This window comes from Panthera uncia, chromosome E1 (genome assembly GCF_023721935.1).
Source record: "Panthera uncia isolate 11264 chromosome E1, Puncia_PCG_1.0, whole genome shotgun sequence".
Lineage (NCBI taxonomy): Eukaryota > Metazoa > Chordata > Mammalia > Carnivora > Felidae > Panthera > Panthera uncia.
Genome location: NC_064814.1, coordinates 59,523,915 through 59,538,723, shown reverse-complemented (window position 1 = coordinate 59,538,723; position 14,809 = coordinate 59,523,915). Strand labels below are relative to the sequence as shown.

Here is a 14,809-nt window from a genome sequence, read left to right as displayed (position 1 = left end):
GCTTGCTTGTGTGGCAACGGCTCTTCCTGCCCCATTTATTGATGCTGCCCAGGATCTGCGACCCTGGGATGGGCCGTGGCTGAGCCCTGATGCAGGGCCCCAGGCCAGCACACTGGAGCTAGGAGCATGCGCTGTGTGGACCAGAGACTGCCTGAGCAGGCACGTCCCCGGCGTGTTGATCGAGCCATCAGAGTATGGCAGTCAGGGTGGAGGGCGGGCCCTCAGCCCACTCAGGTCGTCATGTCTCTGTGCTCGGATGCAGCAGCTGCAGCCCCCCTCCTACCCCTTGGTCCTGGGATAAGGGGCTGCTCTTGTGGTCCAAACCCCTCACTCCACAGTCTCTGGACAGAAAGGAGAAGGCGAAGGTGAGCCTCAGGCTGCTGGGAGGGCTGGCACGCAGAGCAGACACAGGTCAGGAAATAGGGCTGAGGGCCGGGCAAGGCACCCATGAGGTACCTTATGTGTGGGGCAGGGTGGAATGACAGCTCTGGGCCGGTAGAATTCTGTCACAGCAAGACGTGACTCCAGAGTCCGCCATACCCTCATAGGTCACAGAAGATAAACTGAGGTCCAGGAAGGAAAGGTTTCCTTCTAGCCTCCACAGTACCCTGAAAGAAGGCAAGGAGGGGAAGCTGAGCTCCGAGTTGTGGGTAGAAGAGGCTGGTCCTCGTCCACAGGGAAGAACGGACAAACAGATGAGGCTCCCAGCTGGCAAGTCCCGTTTGCTGGAAGCATCCGGGGAGTCAGCCCCTTGCACACCAGCAGAAGGAGCGAAGCATGATACTCTTGGTCCTAGAAGACCGTGGAGAGGCCGGCGTAGTGGGCGCCAGGTGGCTCAGTCCGGGGGGCAGGCGTGGCGGGCGGCCCAGAGCAGGTCGGGCACGACGCCCGCGTGCAGCTGGAGGATGGAGCCCACGCTGAGCAGGTGCATGATCTGGTGCGAGTTGCCCCAGTAATCAAAGCGGCCGGGTCCCCAGCGCTCCGGCAGGCGGGCCACGTTCACCAGCCCCCCGAGCAGTGCCAGTGCGTCCATACGCAGGTAGCAGGGCAGGGAGCCCGGAGCCCCAGAGCCCAGGCCCACTCCTCGGGCCCCGAACACCAGGAGGCGGGCGGCAGCCTGCCAACCAAAGGCGCGGAGCCGGGCGCTGGTGGAGGGAGCGGTGAGGGCCCGCCAGCCAGCCACGCCCGACAGCACGGTGTAGCCCACCAGGGCGGCTGGGCGCAGCCAGGGCCTACAGGCCAGGGTGCAGTGGATGATGGGCAGAGCCCCTGCACGGAGGAGAGATACAGGAGAAGGCATGTCAGTCCGGGGGACTGCCTGCCCTTTCCACCCAGGGCTCCCGTGAGTGTCCCCTGCCTCTTCCCACCCCCCCGCCCCCCCAGCGCCCATCCTTCAAGCCTACCCGCCCCGTCCTTTAGCTCACCGAGGGTGTTGACAAGGCAGACCCCACACATATCCAGGGCAAGGAGCCGAGTATACACAGGGCTGCCCCCTTGGTGGCACATGAAGAGATGATAGAGCACAGAGCCTGTGGGCGGGGCCAGGCAGGCCACACAGTGTGTGCCCCACAGCCAGCCATCCTTGCCCAGCTGCCCCCAAGGCATGGTCATCGGCAGCAGTACCAGGAAGCCTAGGAGGGCCAGCCCTGGGAGAGGGAGACAATGATCCATCACACAGCTTCAGCCAGAGGACAGGTCCTGTCCTCAGGGAGTCTGCGGTCTAGAGATAACACAAGGGATGAGGCAAGACAGATCTTGACAGTGCCGTTAGCACACTATCTGACAGAGGCAGGCCCCGCGCCTTCAGTGACTTCAGTGACTTGGCAGAGCTCTCAAGACGCCGGGGGAGTAGACACCATTATCCAGTCCACACTTCCAGGTGAAGAAACCGAGTAACTGCCCCAGGTGACCCCGGCAAGGAAGGGGTGGGAGCAGAATAGAACCTGGGCACTCTTAACTCCAAGCTGCTCTCACCCCTAGGCCACATTACCTCCCCAGAGAGCAGGAGCCCCAATCCCCTAAACTCTGTTGTGTTGGCAGAACCCAGGAGGCATGGCCTCAAGCGGAATTCTGAATAGAACATGTGGGCAGTGGTACCAGATCCCAGGGCCACTTAGCTTGCTTCTTTCAACCCCTGTGTCTTCTCTGTAAGTGACCAAACGAGGAGGCTTTGGGCCTTTCTGTCTTCCGGAAAGAAGTAAAGCCAGGCAGGGGAGAGGGGCTGAGAGGAGCTTGTTCCAGCTCCCCAGGCAGCGCTGCCTGCACTCCCATTTCTCTCAGTCCCAACCAGGGTGATTCCTACACCTTTCCCTAGGCACTCTGGCATCGCCCTCACAGGGTCAAAGACTGGCACAGCGGACTGGGGCTGTGGCTGCACACTCGGCAAGGTCTGGCCAGGCCACAGTCCCCCCGTAAGGCAGGCACCCAGGTTGGGCCCAGCCTGTTCGGGGCCCCTCTCCTGGCCGGGGCAGCCCAAGGACGGGAAGGGCTGTGTCAGCAGAGCAGGGCCGCGGAGGAGGGGCCCCGAGCCTGGGGCGGGGGGTGGGCGGGGGGGTGGAGGAAGGAAGGAGCCGCCACCAGGCGGAGCCCCGTGTGGCTGGGCTGCTCCGGGCCGAGGGTGGCAGGGCAATTGCGTGGGGAGGGGCTGGGGCCTGGTTTCTTTTCCTCTCCTAATCGAAGTCCACACCCCATCTCCTGGACCAGTGCTGGCGGGGGAGGTGCCCCAGACACAGGGATTATGAAGGGGGTCGGACACCAGACTCCTCCCCGGGGCTCAGAGGGATTAAGCGGACTTGGTCCCTTATGCTGCTTCCTTCGCCTGCCCGGGGGCCCCCGCCCGGGGAGCGGAAGGACAGTTCCGTCTGGGACAATGGCAGCTTTGTCACCACGGCTCCTGGCCGTGCCAGGGCCCAGGCAGACCGGGACCTGAGCACTGGGGCGCTCCTCGGCCTTCTGGCCCCGGCCCGGCGCGGGCAGGGCTACCGCGGGTGTGGGATGCGGGGCGCGGCTCACCGTGCGTGTAGATGTTGCCCAGCTCGTTGTGCAAGTAGAAGAGGCTGCGTAGACAGCCCGAGCCGCTGCTGGCCGGCCGGTAGCCCGTCAGCACGAACTTGTTGAACTGCAGGTGCGGTGGCGAGCTGGCCCAGTCCAGCAGGCGCGGCCCGGCCAGGAACGCCATGGCCCGGCCCGGCGCGGGCGGCCCGCGCTCCTCTCGGCCCCCGGCTTCCTCAGTGCTGCCACAGCGCGCCGAGACTCATCCCGGTGCCCGCCAGCCGCCCAGCGCTGCGTCCGCGCACGCGCCGGGCGGGGGTCCCGGCCCGCGCCCCTCCCGCGCTGCGCACGCGCGGGCCCGGCGCCCCCACGCTGGGGCGGAGGCTGGGGACGCGCGGGGCGCCCGGGCGCAGTGAGACCGGTCCCGCTGGGGAAGGCGCGCCGCAGGGACAGCTCGCGGAGGCGGCAGCGGTCAGTCGTCCCTTCGCAGCCGGGAGGACGGGCGCGGCCGGACGCTGGTGGGGACGCCAGGCTCCGCCCCAGCAGCTCGCCCCCGCCATCCCGCCGGCGTTTGGCGCGCGGTACTCGTGACGTCGACGCTGCGAGGGCCAATGGGCGAGGCCGGCGGGGAAGCCCCACCCACGCCCGCCCAGACTTTAGCGTGATTACCATAATATATGCGCTCCCAGCCTCATTTGCATGGGGTAGCTGTGGGCTTGGGATCCGACGTTCTGGGTCCCAGTGGCTCTGCTGGAGTGACCCCGGCGCCTAGAGTCTGCCGTACGTGCCCGGGCTTTCCGCGCGACCCCCTAGGTCGACGCACCCTTGGGCACTCACCCTCGTCGCCACCAAGCCCCACCCCTCACCCGGGCTCTGTCCAAGGTGCTGGCGGTCCCGGACCTTCGGACCAGTCAGGTCTAGAGCCTGCGCGTCCCCACTCCAGCCAGGGGGGTGATCTCCGCCGGCCCGACTCGGCCAGAGCGCAGCAAGCCACGCTGAGTGGCCAGGCCTCACACGTTTGTCTGACGCGCCCAGCGCCCTCGGGCGATGCCCTGCCCTTCAGGCCGGGCTTCTTGTAGCCTGAGCTCGGTCAAACTCTCTCCCTGTTATCGCCCACTGCGAGGCACCTTCGGTTCCACCCAGAAAAGACAGAAACGTAGGGGAAGCTAGGGCAGGAGGTCACGGGAGAAAGGTCCGTCCCTGCCCGAGTTCATTCTAAGGCGGGTCCAGGAATGCATCCCTTTTCCGGCTTAACCCCGCCCACAACCGCTTCCCCCTCCTCCTCCTCTTCCTCCTCCTCCCCTGCTCCCCTTCTCCAGGACCCTGTCCACTCATCCTTCCGCCTCCGCCGTTCCTCGGTCCTAAACTTTCCCGGCAGCTCCAAAGCACTCTAGGCTTGGACCGACCTTACTTTGTATGGATACACCCAACTTTGGCTCATTAACATAACTCTTCTTGTCACGCAAGAACTTGCAGAGAGCCCTGTACCAAAATAGGTCCTTTATTCAGAATCTATGGCTGGCCTTTTGACTACTTTTCTTGACCTCTCACATTTCACTTAGGGCAGCAGTCCAGAACCACCCCAAGAAGTTCTAAAAGCAACCTGAAGTCAGAGACCCCGGTATTAAGGTTTATGAGGGAGGGGAGCCAGATTCCTCTTGCCCTTTGGCCTCAACCATCTGGACCTTCGAGGGTCAGACCAAGTTCTCAGTAATAGCACCAGAGGCTTCTTGTCCAATGTCTGGCCTCCAGGAGATGATCAGAGACCGAGCTGTCCTTACAGGGGCGGAAGGTCAACGTAGAGTGCGGCATGGAGTCTGAGATGTCCATTCCACTGGCAGAGGGTCCAGTGGACCCTAGGGATCCCGAGTCAGAGAGCAGAGATGAGAGAACGCAGGGAACTCTGGCTGGAGGCGCTCAGGGGCCGGTAACTCGCGGCTAGAACCTCAGCCTGAGGGTCCCCAGGGGGACAGGGCAGGGCCACCCCTCGAGGCCGGCGGTACCACACAGCCCAGCTTCTCCCGGGGCCCCGGGAAGTCCCCAACGCCGGGGGCCCTTTTCCCGGAGCCAGCAGACAGCTCCTAGAGAGGGAGCAGATGTCAGCTGAACCCCCAACCAATCTTACCTCCAGCGTCCTGCTCCGCCTGCGATCCCGCGCGCGATTCCCTGTGTGGACGCAAGCCCTTGTCCCTCAAGAACCCGGGATTGCCTCCCAGCCACGTTCCCCTTGAAAGCCCCAGCTTCCCACCAGGCCCCCCCCCCCCCCGGGCACCGAGGCGTCAGGCGCCCAGCTGCGTCCGCCCTCAGGCCCTGCCCCAGCGGGCGCACCGTCGGCGCAGCAGGCGCAGCAGCGACAGCAGCAGCAGCAGCAGCACTGAGACGGCCGTCACTGTCGAGAAGACCCGGGCTGCGGGCACACGGTGCCGTGAGGCAGGGGAGGGGCTGCTCCCCAAACTGCCTCCCGCCACGCGTGCCCGCCTCACCCCCCGTCGCGGCCTCCGGAGCCCCAGGCCGGGGGCTGCAGCTCACGTTGGCCCAGTCAGGGGACGCTGCGGGGGTCTGGGCCGAGCCCTGGGGCGCGCGGTCGTCGGCAGCGTCCTGCAGCCCTGCGGAGAGAAGTGTGAGGCAGGGTGGCGGGGCAGCGGGCGCAGGGCGACGAGGCGGGCTCTCACCGCGGTAGGTGAGCGCGAAGCCCTGCGCGTGGCCGCGCGCGTCGCTGCGGAAGGAGAGCAGCAGCGCGGCGGCGCGCAGGCGCAGGGGCCCGGGCGGCGGCGGGCGGGCGCCGTCGAAGGCGCGGAGCAGGCTGCCCGAGGCGGCGTCCCGCAGCTCCAGCCGGTCGCGCGGGTCGGCCAGCTCGAAGAGGCGGAAGGTGAGCTCCAGCGCGGCGCACGGCGGGCTCAGCGCCCAGCTGCAGTTCCGGTCCGGCCCGTACTCGTCCGGGAAGTCCGGGGAGTAGATGACGCCCTGCGGAGCCGTCCAGTTCCCCTGGCAGGAGCCCACGGACACTGTGGGCGGGGCCGGTGGTCAGGACCCCGAGGCCCGCGGGCTCTTCCTTCACCGGGCGGGCCGCCTGCCCCTCCCCGCTGGGCCGCGACCCCAGACCTGCCCCACCGCCCCCTCGAGCCGGGTCCTACTCCTTCCGCGAACCGCGAATCCCCTCCTCACGTCCCGCCCCCAACTCCACGCCCCGCCCCTGACCCCCCAGGTGCGGAGCCTGCCCTCCACCCCACTCCCCTTCTCGGGCCCCGCCCCCAGCGTACGGCTTCCCCCTCCCAGATTCCGCCCCCTACCGGGGCGTGGCACCCCGGGACCCACCCAGACCCTCTCCCCTCACCGCCCAGGCCCCCCTTCCCCGCCCACTCCTCACCTTCGTAGATGCCCAGACGCCCATCGCCGCCGCACAGCTGGCCCGGGTGGCCGAAGCAAATCTGGTCGCAGTCGGTAGCTGGGGCCGGGCGTCCCCGGTCCAGGTCGCTCTCAGAGCCACAGAAGCAGGCGTAGCCAGCCTCCACGCCCGCCAGCTGGGGGCACAGACTGGGTGACCCAAGAGGCAGGGGTTGGGGTAGGGGTGGGTCCTATGGTCAGGGTCATAAGTGGGAATCGGGCAGGAGACTCCAAAATCAGCGTCAGGGTTTGATGTCAGAGTGGGAGTTGATTTGGGTCCTGAGGTCTAGGTCAGGGGTCACTGTTCTGAGCCGGAGGGGGGAGGGGCAGTACCTGGTAGCCCTTCATGCGGCAGAAGCGAAGGCACACCTGGACCGTGAGCTTCGTTGAGGTCCCGCTGGGGCCGCTGAGGGCCGGGGGTGCCCCCGAATCCACGAAGCAGCCCAGGTACCCGGGCACTGAGGGGGCAGCAGAGTCCGGCTTTGTCCGGTGCCTCCAAAAGAGAACTCTACCCAGGCAGCCCAGCCTTCCTACCCTTGTCCAGCGCGGCCCACTCACTGTGACACGTGGGGATGTCGCAGTAGCGCCAATAGATGCCCTCCTCTGTCTCGGCTACGTAGCACCACGGCTGCACATCACCGTCGGGGTTCCTGCCGGTGGGGGAGAAGTCGTCTGGATCCACCCCAAGGGCTGCAAGCCCCAGGCCCCACCCCACAGCCTTTCTGCAGAATGGCCATCGTGTGTGTTAGATCTGGTTTGTGTGCTCCTCTCCTTTGTCACTGTCACACAGATTCTGGCTTGTCCCACCTGTTTGTGGCTGTCGACTCCGGAGGGGATGGTGGGAAGTCCTTAAGGGGCACCTGGGTGGGGTGGCTCAGTCGGTTAAGGGACCGATCTTTGGTTTCAGCTCAGGTCATGATCCTACAGTTTTTGAGTCCGAACCCCAAGTGGGGCTCTGTGCTGATAGCGTGCAGCCTGCTTAGGATTCTGGCTCCCTCTCGCTCTTCCCTTCCCCTGCTCGCTCTCTCTCTCTCAAACAAATAAATGAACTAATAAACTATTTTTTTAAAGGAGGGGCATTGAGGGCATATTTTGGGCTTCAGATGTTGCTAGGACGTGACCTTATACTGGGTCCCGCCTACACAGGCTCCTTGAATGCCCAGGCCTGACCCTAGGCTCTGCAGCGTTTGGGCACCTAAACGTCCTGAAAATGTCCTGAGCGGCCAGCCCCGCCCCCAGAACGGGCTAGGCCTGGTCCCTCGCCTAGGCTCTGCTCCCAGACCCTCGGGGTGGCCCTCGCAGCCGCCCAGCCAAGACCTCCGTTCCACCCACACCGAGGCCCGGCCCCGGGCGGAGGCCTGCAATAGTGCGCCCAGTCCCGGGCCCAGCGCAGGCCCCGCCCCTCACCGGCAGAAGTTGTGCGGGCCCAGCCCCCACCGGCCCTGGGGGTCGCTGGCGCTGCTGTAGCTGTGCTGCTGCGTCTGGTCCCAGAAGAGGCACGGGCGGCCGGCCCCGCGCGGACCCGTGCGGTTCTGGTGGCCGCGGTAGTCGGCGCCATTCACCTGGAAGCACTCGGACAGGCCTGCGAGGCGACCGCGGGGGCTGGGGAGGTCCCGACCTTCTCCCGCGTTTTCACCGCCCCCCCCCCCACTCTAACTCCCGCCCGGCTCCCCCGTCCGCGCCCCCGGCGCCTGCGGGGCCCCGGGGCTCAGCTCCTCCCGCCACCTGCTCTGCCCCCTCCTCCGCTTCGGGACCGGCTCCTAGGCAGGCAGGCAGAGGAGAGAGCGGTGACCACGGTCCAGTCGCGGGGGCGGGACTCACCTGGGCTGTGCAGGCTCCCCGCGGAGGCCCCGCGGGGCGGCAGCGGCGGGAGGAAGAGCAGGAGAAGCAGGAGGCCCTGCGGGGCCCGTGTCTCCATCGCCCCCAGTCCAAGAGAGGTTGCCCTGGCCCGCACACGGCCCACGCCACCCCCGGGGTCGCTGCGGGGTCTTCCAGGCGACCTGGGGGGCGTTGTCCTCTGACAGCCTGTTCGCGCCCCGCTCTGGGCGGCGCTCTCCGTCTGGAGCGGTGAACCCTCTCCCGCGAGTATCTGCCTCCAGGGTTTCTGCCCCAGGAGGCGTCTCTTTGCCCCCGTGTCCCCTCTGGCTGTCCCCGGGGTTCTCTGGCCAGGGGCGGTCTCCGTCACTGCCTCTTAGTGCTGGGGCGGCGGGTGGGGGGGGGGGACTTGCCCTCGCGTCCACACCCGCCCTCTCCCGCGGCGCCCTGCTCTCCCTCGCTCAGGTCTCTAACGCACTGGCTCCTGCCCCCTCGCGTCCCTCTGTGGGTCCCTCCCCCTTGGGTCCCTCCCTCCCCACCCCATCCCCCCGAGGCCGGGAAGCCCCGCCCGAGACTGGAGCGGAGGCAGCAGGTCCAGACGCCTCCCACGCCAACCCCCCCCCCCCCCCCAACACACTTCCCCGAGACCCTCGGTGTCCCAGCACGCTTCTCCTCTCCCCTCCCCCTCTCAAAGTCCGTGCAGGTTCTAGGGGTGTGTGGAGGAGGAAAGGCCAGGCTGGTGGACAGAGGGACCCCGGTGGCGGTGAAACACGCCCCTCTCCCAAGTACCGAATGGCTCCGGCCGGACGGAGGAAGCGCCACTCCCGGCGCCCGCACCCGCGGGGATGGTGGACGCTCAATCCCCGACAGGCAGGGGCAGCTGGTGTCTGGGGAGGAAGGCAGCTGCGCCCCCGGTCCCAGCCTGTCCCCTCCTCTCTTCCCCCTTCTTTCCGTAGGACCCCCAGCCCAGGCTCGCCGGAGCCCTCGCAGCGCGGCGGAATTCCCCCAGCGGAGCCCCCCCGCAACCCCAACCTGGCGGGGGAGGGGGAGGGGAGCAGGCCCGGGCAGGCGTGGGGGGAAATTCCCCGCCCCCTCCCCGGGCCCGACTCCTGCGAATCCTCTGATCTCCCAGCGCCGCCCGCCGGCTGCCCCCAGGGCTTGGGGGGAGGCCAGCGCAGGTGCGTGGGAGGGCGGGGGCGGGGGCCGGGGCGGAGGGGGGTGGTGGCCGGGCCCGAGCGGCCCCGCCCCGCCCACCTCCCTCGCCCCTCAACCCAGCCTCCCCACCTCTCCCCGGGCCCTCACCAGGCCGTTCAGCCGGGACGGACCAGTCCCCGCCCCGCAGACAGGGTGGCTCAGGGCGGATTCTAGCAAGGCCAAGGTGCGGGAGGCGGTGACGCGACCGGCGGAGACCTAGCGGTTAGCGCCCCACGATGAGGCTCTGGGATCCTAGGGCGGGCAGCCCACGGAGTGGAGTGAACGTTGGAAGGAGGTGGGCTTGCTGAGACTCGAAGCCGTCGCGGGGTTCGCCTCCTGAGGGAAGCCCTCTCGGCAGCCAGGCTGGCCAAGGCTCGCCTCCCACTTTCCAGGCCCCGTGGAGCACCGGGATGGGAGTCTCACCCGCGTGTGCTAGCTGCGCACAGAGAATCTAAGCCCCCCCCCCCCCCGCCCCCCAACCAGGGAGCGGAGGGTCGCCACCCTTTGGCCTGGCCCCCTTCTCCTCCAAGTGGGGTAGGGAGAGGGGCAGTGCTGCTGGGGCCTGTTGGGGTCCTCCCAACTCTGCAGGCCTGGGCCACGGCCTGGGCCATGGAGGTGCGTGGGGAGCCTCACCTTCAGGGCCACAGGCCGCCCAGGAAAGGCCTAGGTGGGGTCAGGGAGGGGACAGTAGGGGGAGTAGAGTAGGAGGTGGGCCCTTCCCTGGCAGGGCCCGCCAAGCTGTCGGTCCAGTCTACTGTCCTAGGGACTCTCGCCTCCCGAGGGGGCCCCTGTCTCCCGCACAGGGGATCCTGGATGACGAGGAGGGGGGCTCGGTTCCAGGCCCCCCGGCCCTGAGATGAGGGGCAGTGTCCTCATTGCCAGCTCCAGTCCCAGGTGGCTCACAGAACCACAGACTGAAGAAGACCTTGACCTTCACCCTGTCACTTGCAAGGAGCTCAGAGAGGGTGAAGGCCCCCAGAGTCTCGGTCAGGACTTAGTCCGTCCAAAACCAACAGCGCTTCTGCTGTGGGAGGGCTGGGCCACCTCCTGCCTACTCAGGCCCTCCACCTGTGTTTACTGATCCTGGTTCCTCCAGCTCCTGTGCAAACAGCTGAACTGAATTTCAGCAAACAGCTGAAATGAATTTCCCTGTGTCCCCTGCATTCGACTATAGGGGGGAGTTCAGGCCGATGGGGCGTGGGCAGGAGTGGTGCCTCTCATAAGGCAAAGTGGGGGGCCCGGGGCCAGCAGCATTAGCACCACGGAGCAGCTCGTTAGAAATGCAGATTCTCAGGCTCCACCCCCGGCCTCCTTCATCAGAACCTGTATTTAACAAGATCTCCAGGTTTGGAAAGCGCACGCGCAGGCCCCTGCCGGGGCTGTCTCTCCTCCCTTCAGCAACCAGACGTGGGAGATGCCAGGGGCCTGGGGCAGGGTGGAAGGAGCTGGATTCCTGAGCGACCCTGTGGAAGGTGCCCACTAACCGGAAGCATCAGGAGGCGGGAGAGGTAAACAAACATCAGCTGTGTAGCCGCTGAGATCAGAAGTTTGCTGGTTATAGGGACCCGCACAACCTCCCCTCCACCGATACACCCTCCTGCCCCCAGCCGGTTCCTGGGGCGTCCGGACAAAGGCCCACAGACTGGGCGCTTTAACAGCAGAGATGTGTTGCCTCGAGGTCTGCAGGCTGGGACCCTGGGACTCAGCCATCAGCAGAGCCAGTTCCTTCTGGGAGCCGTGAGTGGGCGTTTGTCCGATGCCTCTCGACTGGATGCTGGATGTCAGTTGTCATCCTCGGTGTTCCTCGGCTTCTAGAATCATCACGTCCACCTCGGCCTCCATCTTTGCCCGGCGCTCTCCCCGCGTGTGGGGGGTCTGGGTCCAGATGTCTGTGCCCGGCCCCTGCCAGTGTGACCGCACCTTGACTGATCACCTCCGCAGTGACCTGTTCGCTCATGGGATCACGTTCTGTGGTGCTGGGGGTTGGATCCGAGCCGTGAACCGGGGGGGCAGGGAGAGCACAAGTGCACTTCTGGCTCTGGCGTCTCTTGATTATCTCTCGTCCCTTTCCCATCCGTGCGGCCTCCGCCAGAGTCTGGGCCACTGCCGTCAAATCACACTCCAGCCTGACGACCGGCCCCCCACGCTTACCCCCCACACCCCTCTGGCAGCCGGAGTCTTTGGTGGGGAGCATTTACGGCGAGCACCTTCTGGCTCTTGGCATGTGCTCGTTCTTCTTCTTCTTTTGTTAATGTTTATTTTTATTTTGGGGAGGGAGAGCACAAGCGGGGGAGGGACGGGGCGGGGGACATAGGATCTGAAGATGGCTCTACGCTGACAGCAGAGAGCCCGATGCGGGGCTCAAACTCGCAAACCGAGCCGTGAGATCGTCACCTGAGCCGAAGTCGGACGCCCAACCGACTGACCCACCCAGGCGCCCCTCATTCTCCTTTTTTTTCAGTGGGAAATAACACCTAACATTGAGTCTACATTCTTCGCTCTTTCCAAGTGAACCGTTCAGGGCGCCTGGGTGGCTCGCTCGGTTGAGTGTCAACTTCAGCTCAGGTCACGATCTCGCGGTTCGTGGGTTCGAGCCCCGCGTGGGGCTCTGTGCTGACGGCTCGGAGACTGGAGCTGCTTCCGGTTCTGTGTCTCCCTCTCTCGCCGCCCCTCCCCCAGTCACACTGTCTCTCTCTGTCTCTCAAAAATGAATAAATTGTTACAAAAAAAAGTTTTAAAAAACGAACAGTTCAATAGTGTTAATAGCATTCACATCACTGTGCGATGGCCCTGGGACCTCTTCGTCTTGTAGCACTGAAGCTCCCCCTTCCCAGCCCCCACCCTCCTGGAAGCTACCTTTCTAGTTTCGGTTTCTATGATTTTTGGCTGTAAATATTCCATATAAGTGGGATCACACAGTACTTGACCTTTTGTGACTGGCTTGTTCCACTTCACATAACGTCCCCCGGGTTCATCCGTGTCACGGCACATGATTTCCCTCCTTTTAAAGGCCGCGTAATATTCCACGGTGTGGATGGACCCGAGCAGGACCCTGACGGGGTCCCCACGGCCCACCCCTCCTCTCTTACTCAGTCACGTCTTTATCTTTTTTTTTTTTTCAATTTTTTAAAATGTTTCTATTTATTTTTGACTCAGAGAGAGACAGCGTGAGCAGGGGAGGGGCAGAGAGAGAGGGAGACACAGAATCCGAAACAGGCTCCAGGCTCTGAGCTGTCAACACAGAGCCCGACGCGGGCCTCGAACTCACGGACCGTGAGGTCATGACCTGAGCCGAAGTCGGCCGCTTAACCGACTGAGCCACCCAGGTGCCTTCAGTCACATCTTTAATAAGTATTTTCTGTGCACTTGCTATGTGCTAGGCAAATACTCCTTTCTCCAAAGCGTCGGGGGTGAGACACTAGAGCCCAAGGCTCAAGCCAGGGCCTTATTTCCAAAGCGGAGGGGCCCTTCTAGTGCCCTCAGAGCCCTCAGGGGGACAGTGGTGTCGGCAGCCAGGAGGCTCTGGGCTCTGCAGAGCTGTGCTGAGGGTGCAGCCTAAGGCCACGGGCCGCCCTGTCGTTGGTTGGCCTCCAGAGGACCCCCCGCCCCCCCCCCCCCATCGCCACCACTGGTACCTCTGGCTTTTGGTCCTTGAACCAGGCAGTCATACTCGATGTGGACACCAGGGAGCAAACACCTGAGGCAGGTGTTGCACGGTGGGATTGCATTCTAGGAAAGCCCCTGGCTGTCACGGGGATGGGTTGCAGACAGGCGACGCCGGAGGCTGCCGTGGTCCTGCAGGCAGGCGGCCGGGCTCTCGGTGACTCAGCGGGCTTGGAACGAGGCTGTCCGTCAACGCGAGGACCAGCTAGAGAGGCGTCTGGACTCTACGAGCGCCTTACCTGGGGCTGAGGGGTGAACGCGTCCCTCCAACGTTCACATGCTGAAACCCAATGACCGGCGATGGTAAGAGGAGGGGGAGCGTAGCCTCACGACGGACTGGCGCCCTCTGAGGCCGGCGGGTTAGCTAGTCAGTCCCCACCCCAGCCAGTGTGACGACACAGCAAGGTCACACTCTGATCTCCGGCCTCTCGCCTCCAGAACCTCGAGGAATAAATGTTGTTTGCTCGGTATTTGTTATGGCGGCCTGCGTGGCCCAGTCGCCTGGATTCCTCAGAACCTCCCAGCGCCAGAGAGAGGAACCGCATGGGGCTTAGCGCGTAGCGACAGAAACAAGAAGAGTGAATGATGCTAAGGGATCTGGGGTTTCCGTTCAGGGGGACGAATACTCTGGAATTAGACTGGTGAATATACTAGGAGCCGCTGAGTCATACACGTTGAGGGGGTGAATTGCAGGGTGCGTGGGCAGGGTGCCACTGGTGGGCAGGACATAGGGACGGGGACATCGAGGACAGCTCTGGGTTTCTCCTTGTGCGGTGGAACCATCCGACGAGGATGACGACAGCTTCCCTCTGCTGCCTGTGCCTGGCGCTCACGGGTTACCCGGGGCCATGGCCACGGAGGCAGCGGGGCACACAGGTCCCAGAAAAAGGGCCAGCTGGTGCTGTGGGGGGACCAATTGTGGACCCTCAAAGCGGCTGGGCAGAAAAGGGCCGAGGTCCGGTCGCCAGAAACACCAACCACCCAGCTTATAGGTCGGGTGGGGGCAGAGGGACCCTCCAGGGAGGCTGGGACCGGCTGCAGGGAGGTAGGCAGGGGACTGAGGGGAGGTGTCCCGGGGAGGGGCGGGAGGGGGCGGTCAGTGCCCGAGGGTGAGCTCTGAGAAGCATCTCCTGGCTTTTAGGCACGAGGAAGTCCTTGGAGCCACCGTCCTGCAGGAAGGACATGGGGACCAGAGGCTGGGCTGGGGCCAAGGGGAGTGGACCCATGAGAAGCATTTCGGTGACGCTCACCTTGCAGCCCTGGGGGACAGGAACGGGGGGCCGGAGCACCTATGGCCGGCCACTGCTCCCCCTTTAAAAATTTGTGTTCCTTGTTGATACTTTTGTTCTTCCTAGTGAACTTAAAAAAAAATCATCATTGAAACATAATTTCACAATTGCTCTCTGTCACGCAAAGGGGCACAGAAGCACACCGTCGCCCGCTCCGTGTGGTGTGCACGTCGTAAAATAGGGTCTCCTGGGGGACACGAGCAGGAGCGGGGCAGGAGGGGGCCCCGCCCTGCGGACCCGTCTCCATCCACGGACCGGCCTGGCCCTGTGCCCTCTGCCCTGGGACCATGTGACGGGACAGGGCAGGTGACGCCCTGTGGCTCCGGAACTGCGGAGGGAGTGGACTCATGGGGGGGAGGCCTCTGGGGCTCTGAGCAGCTATGGGGCTGCCCAAAGTGACGGCAGTGTCAGAATTCCTGTCCCTCTGGGAGACCCCAGTCCGAGCGACACGGAACTTCCATCCGACCCGCGCA

At 64.9% G+C, this 14,809-nt stretch overlaps 2 protein-coding genes across 5 annotated transcripts; both read right to left on the bottom strand.

Annotated features, from left to right (window-relative positions):
* Window positions 1-12: 12 nt before the first annotated feature.
* PAQR4 (progestin and adipoQ receptor family member 4) lies at window positions 13-3,308 on the bottom strand. Its single transcript, XM_049637356.1, has 3 exons — window positions 3,013-3,308; window positions 1,425-1,646; window positions 13-1,269 (listed from the first exon to the last, which is right to left on the bottom strand). Exons 1-3 carry the CDS (start codon window positions 3,176-3,178, stop codon window positions 836-838), a joined length of 822 nt encoding a protein of 273 aa, XP_049493313.1. The 5' UTR covers window positions 3,179-3,308; the 3' UTR covers window positions 13-835.
* A 1,164-nt stretch (window positions 3,309-4,472) lies between these two features.
* Window positions 4,473-8,540, bottom strand: KREMEN2 (kringle containing transmembrane protein 2). 4 transcript variants are annotated; one of them, XM_049638171.1, is made up of 9 exons: window positions 8,197-8,540; window positions 7,783-7,957; window positions 6,934-7,025; window positions 6,709-6,833; window positions 6,359-6,512; window positions 5,664-5,996; window positions 5,475-5,597; window positions 5,320-5,398; window positions 4,473-5,072 (listed from the first exon to the last, which is right to left on the bottom strand). In XM_049638171.1, exons 1-9 carry the CDS (start codon window positions 8,291-8,293, stop codon window positions 4,862-4,864), a joined length of 1,389 nt encoding a protein of 462 aa, XP_049494128.1. In that variant the 5' UTR covers window positions 8,294-8,540; the 3' UTR covers window positions 4,473-4,861. The 4 variants fall into 4 exon arrangements, with proteins under 4 accessions (XP_049494128.1, XP_049494129.1, XP_049494130.1 ...); XM_049638172.1 differs by having other exon boundaries at window positions 6,359-6,395; XM_049638173.1 differs by lacking the exon at window positions 5,320-5,398 and having other exon boundaries at window positions 4,864-5,072.
* Window positions 8,541-14,809: the final 6,269 nt, after the last annotated feature.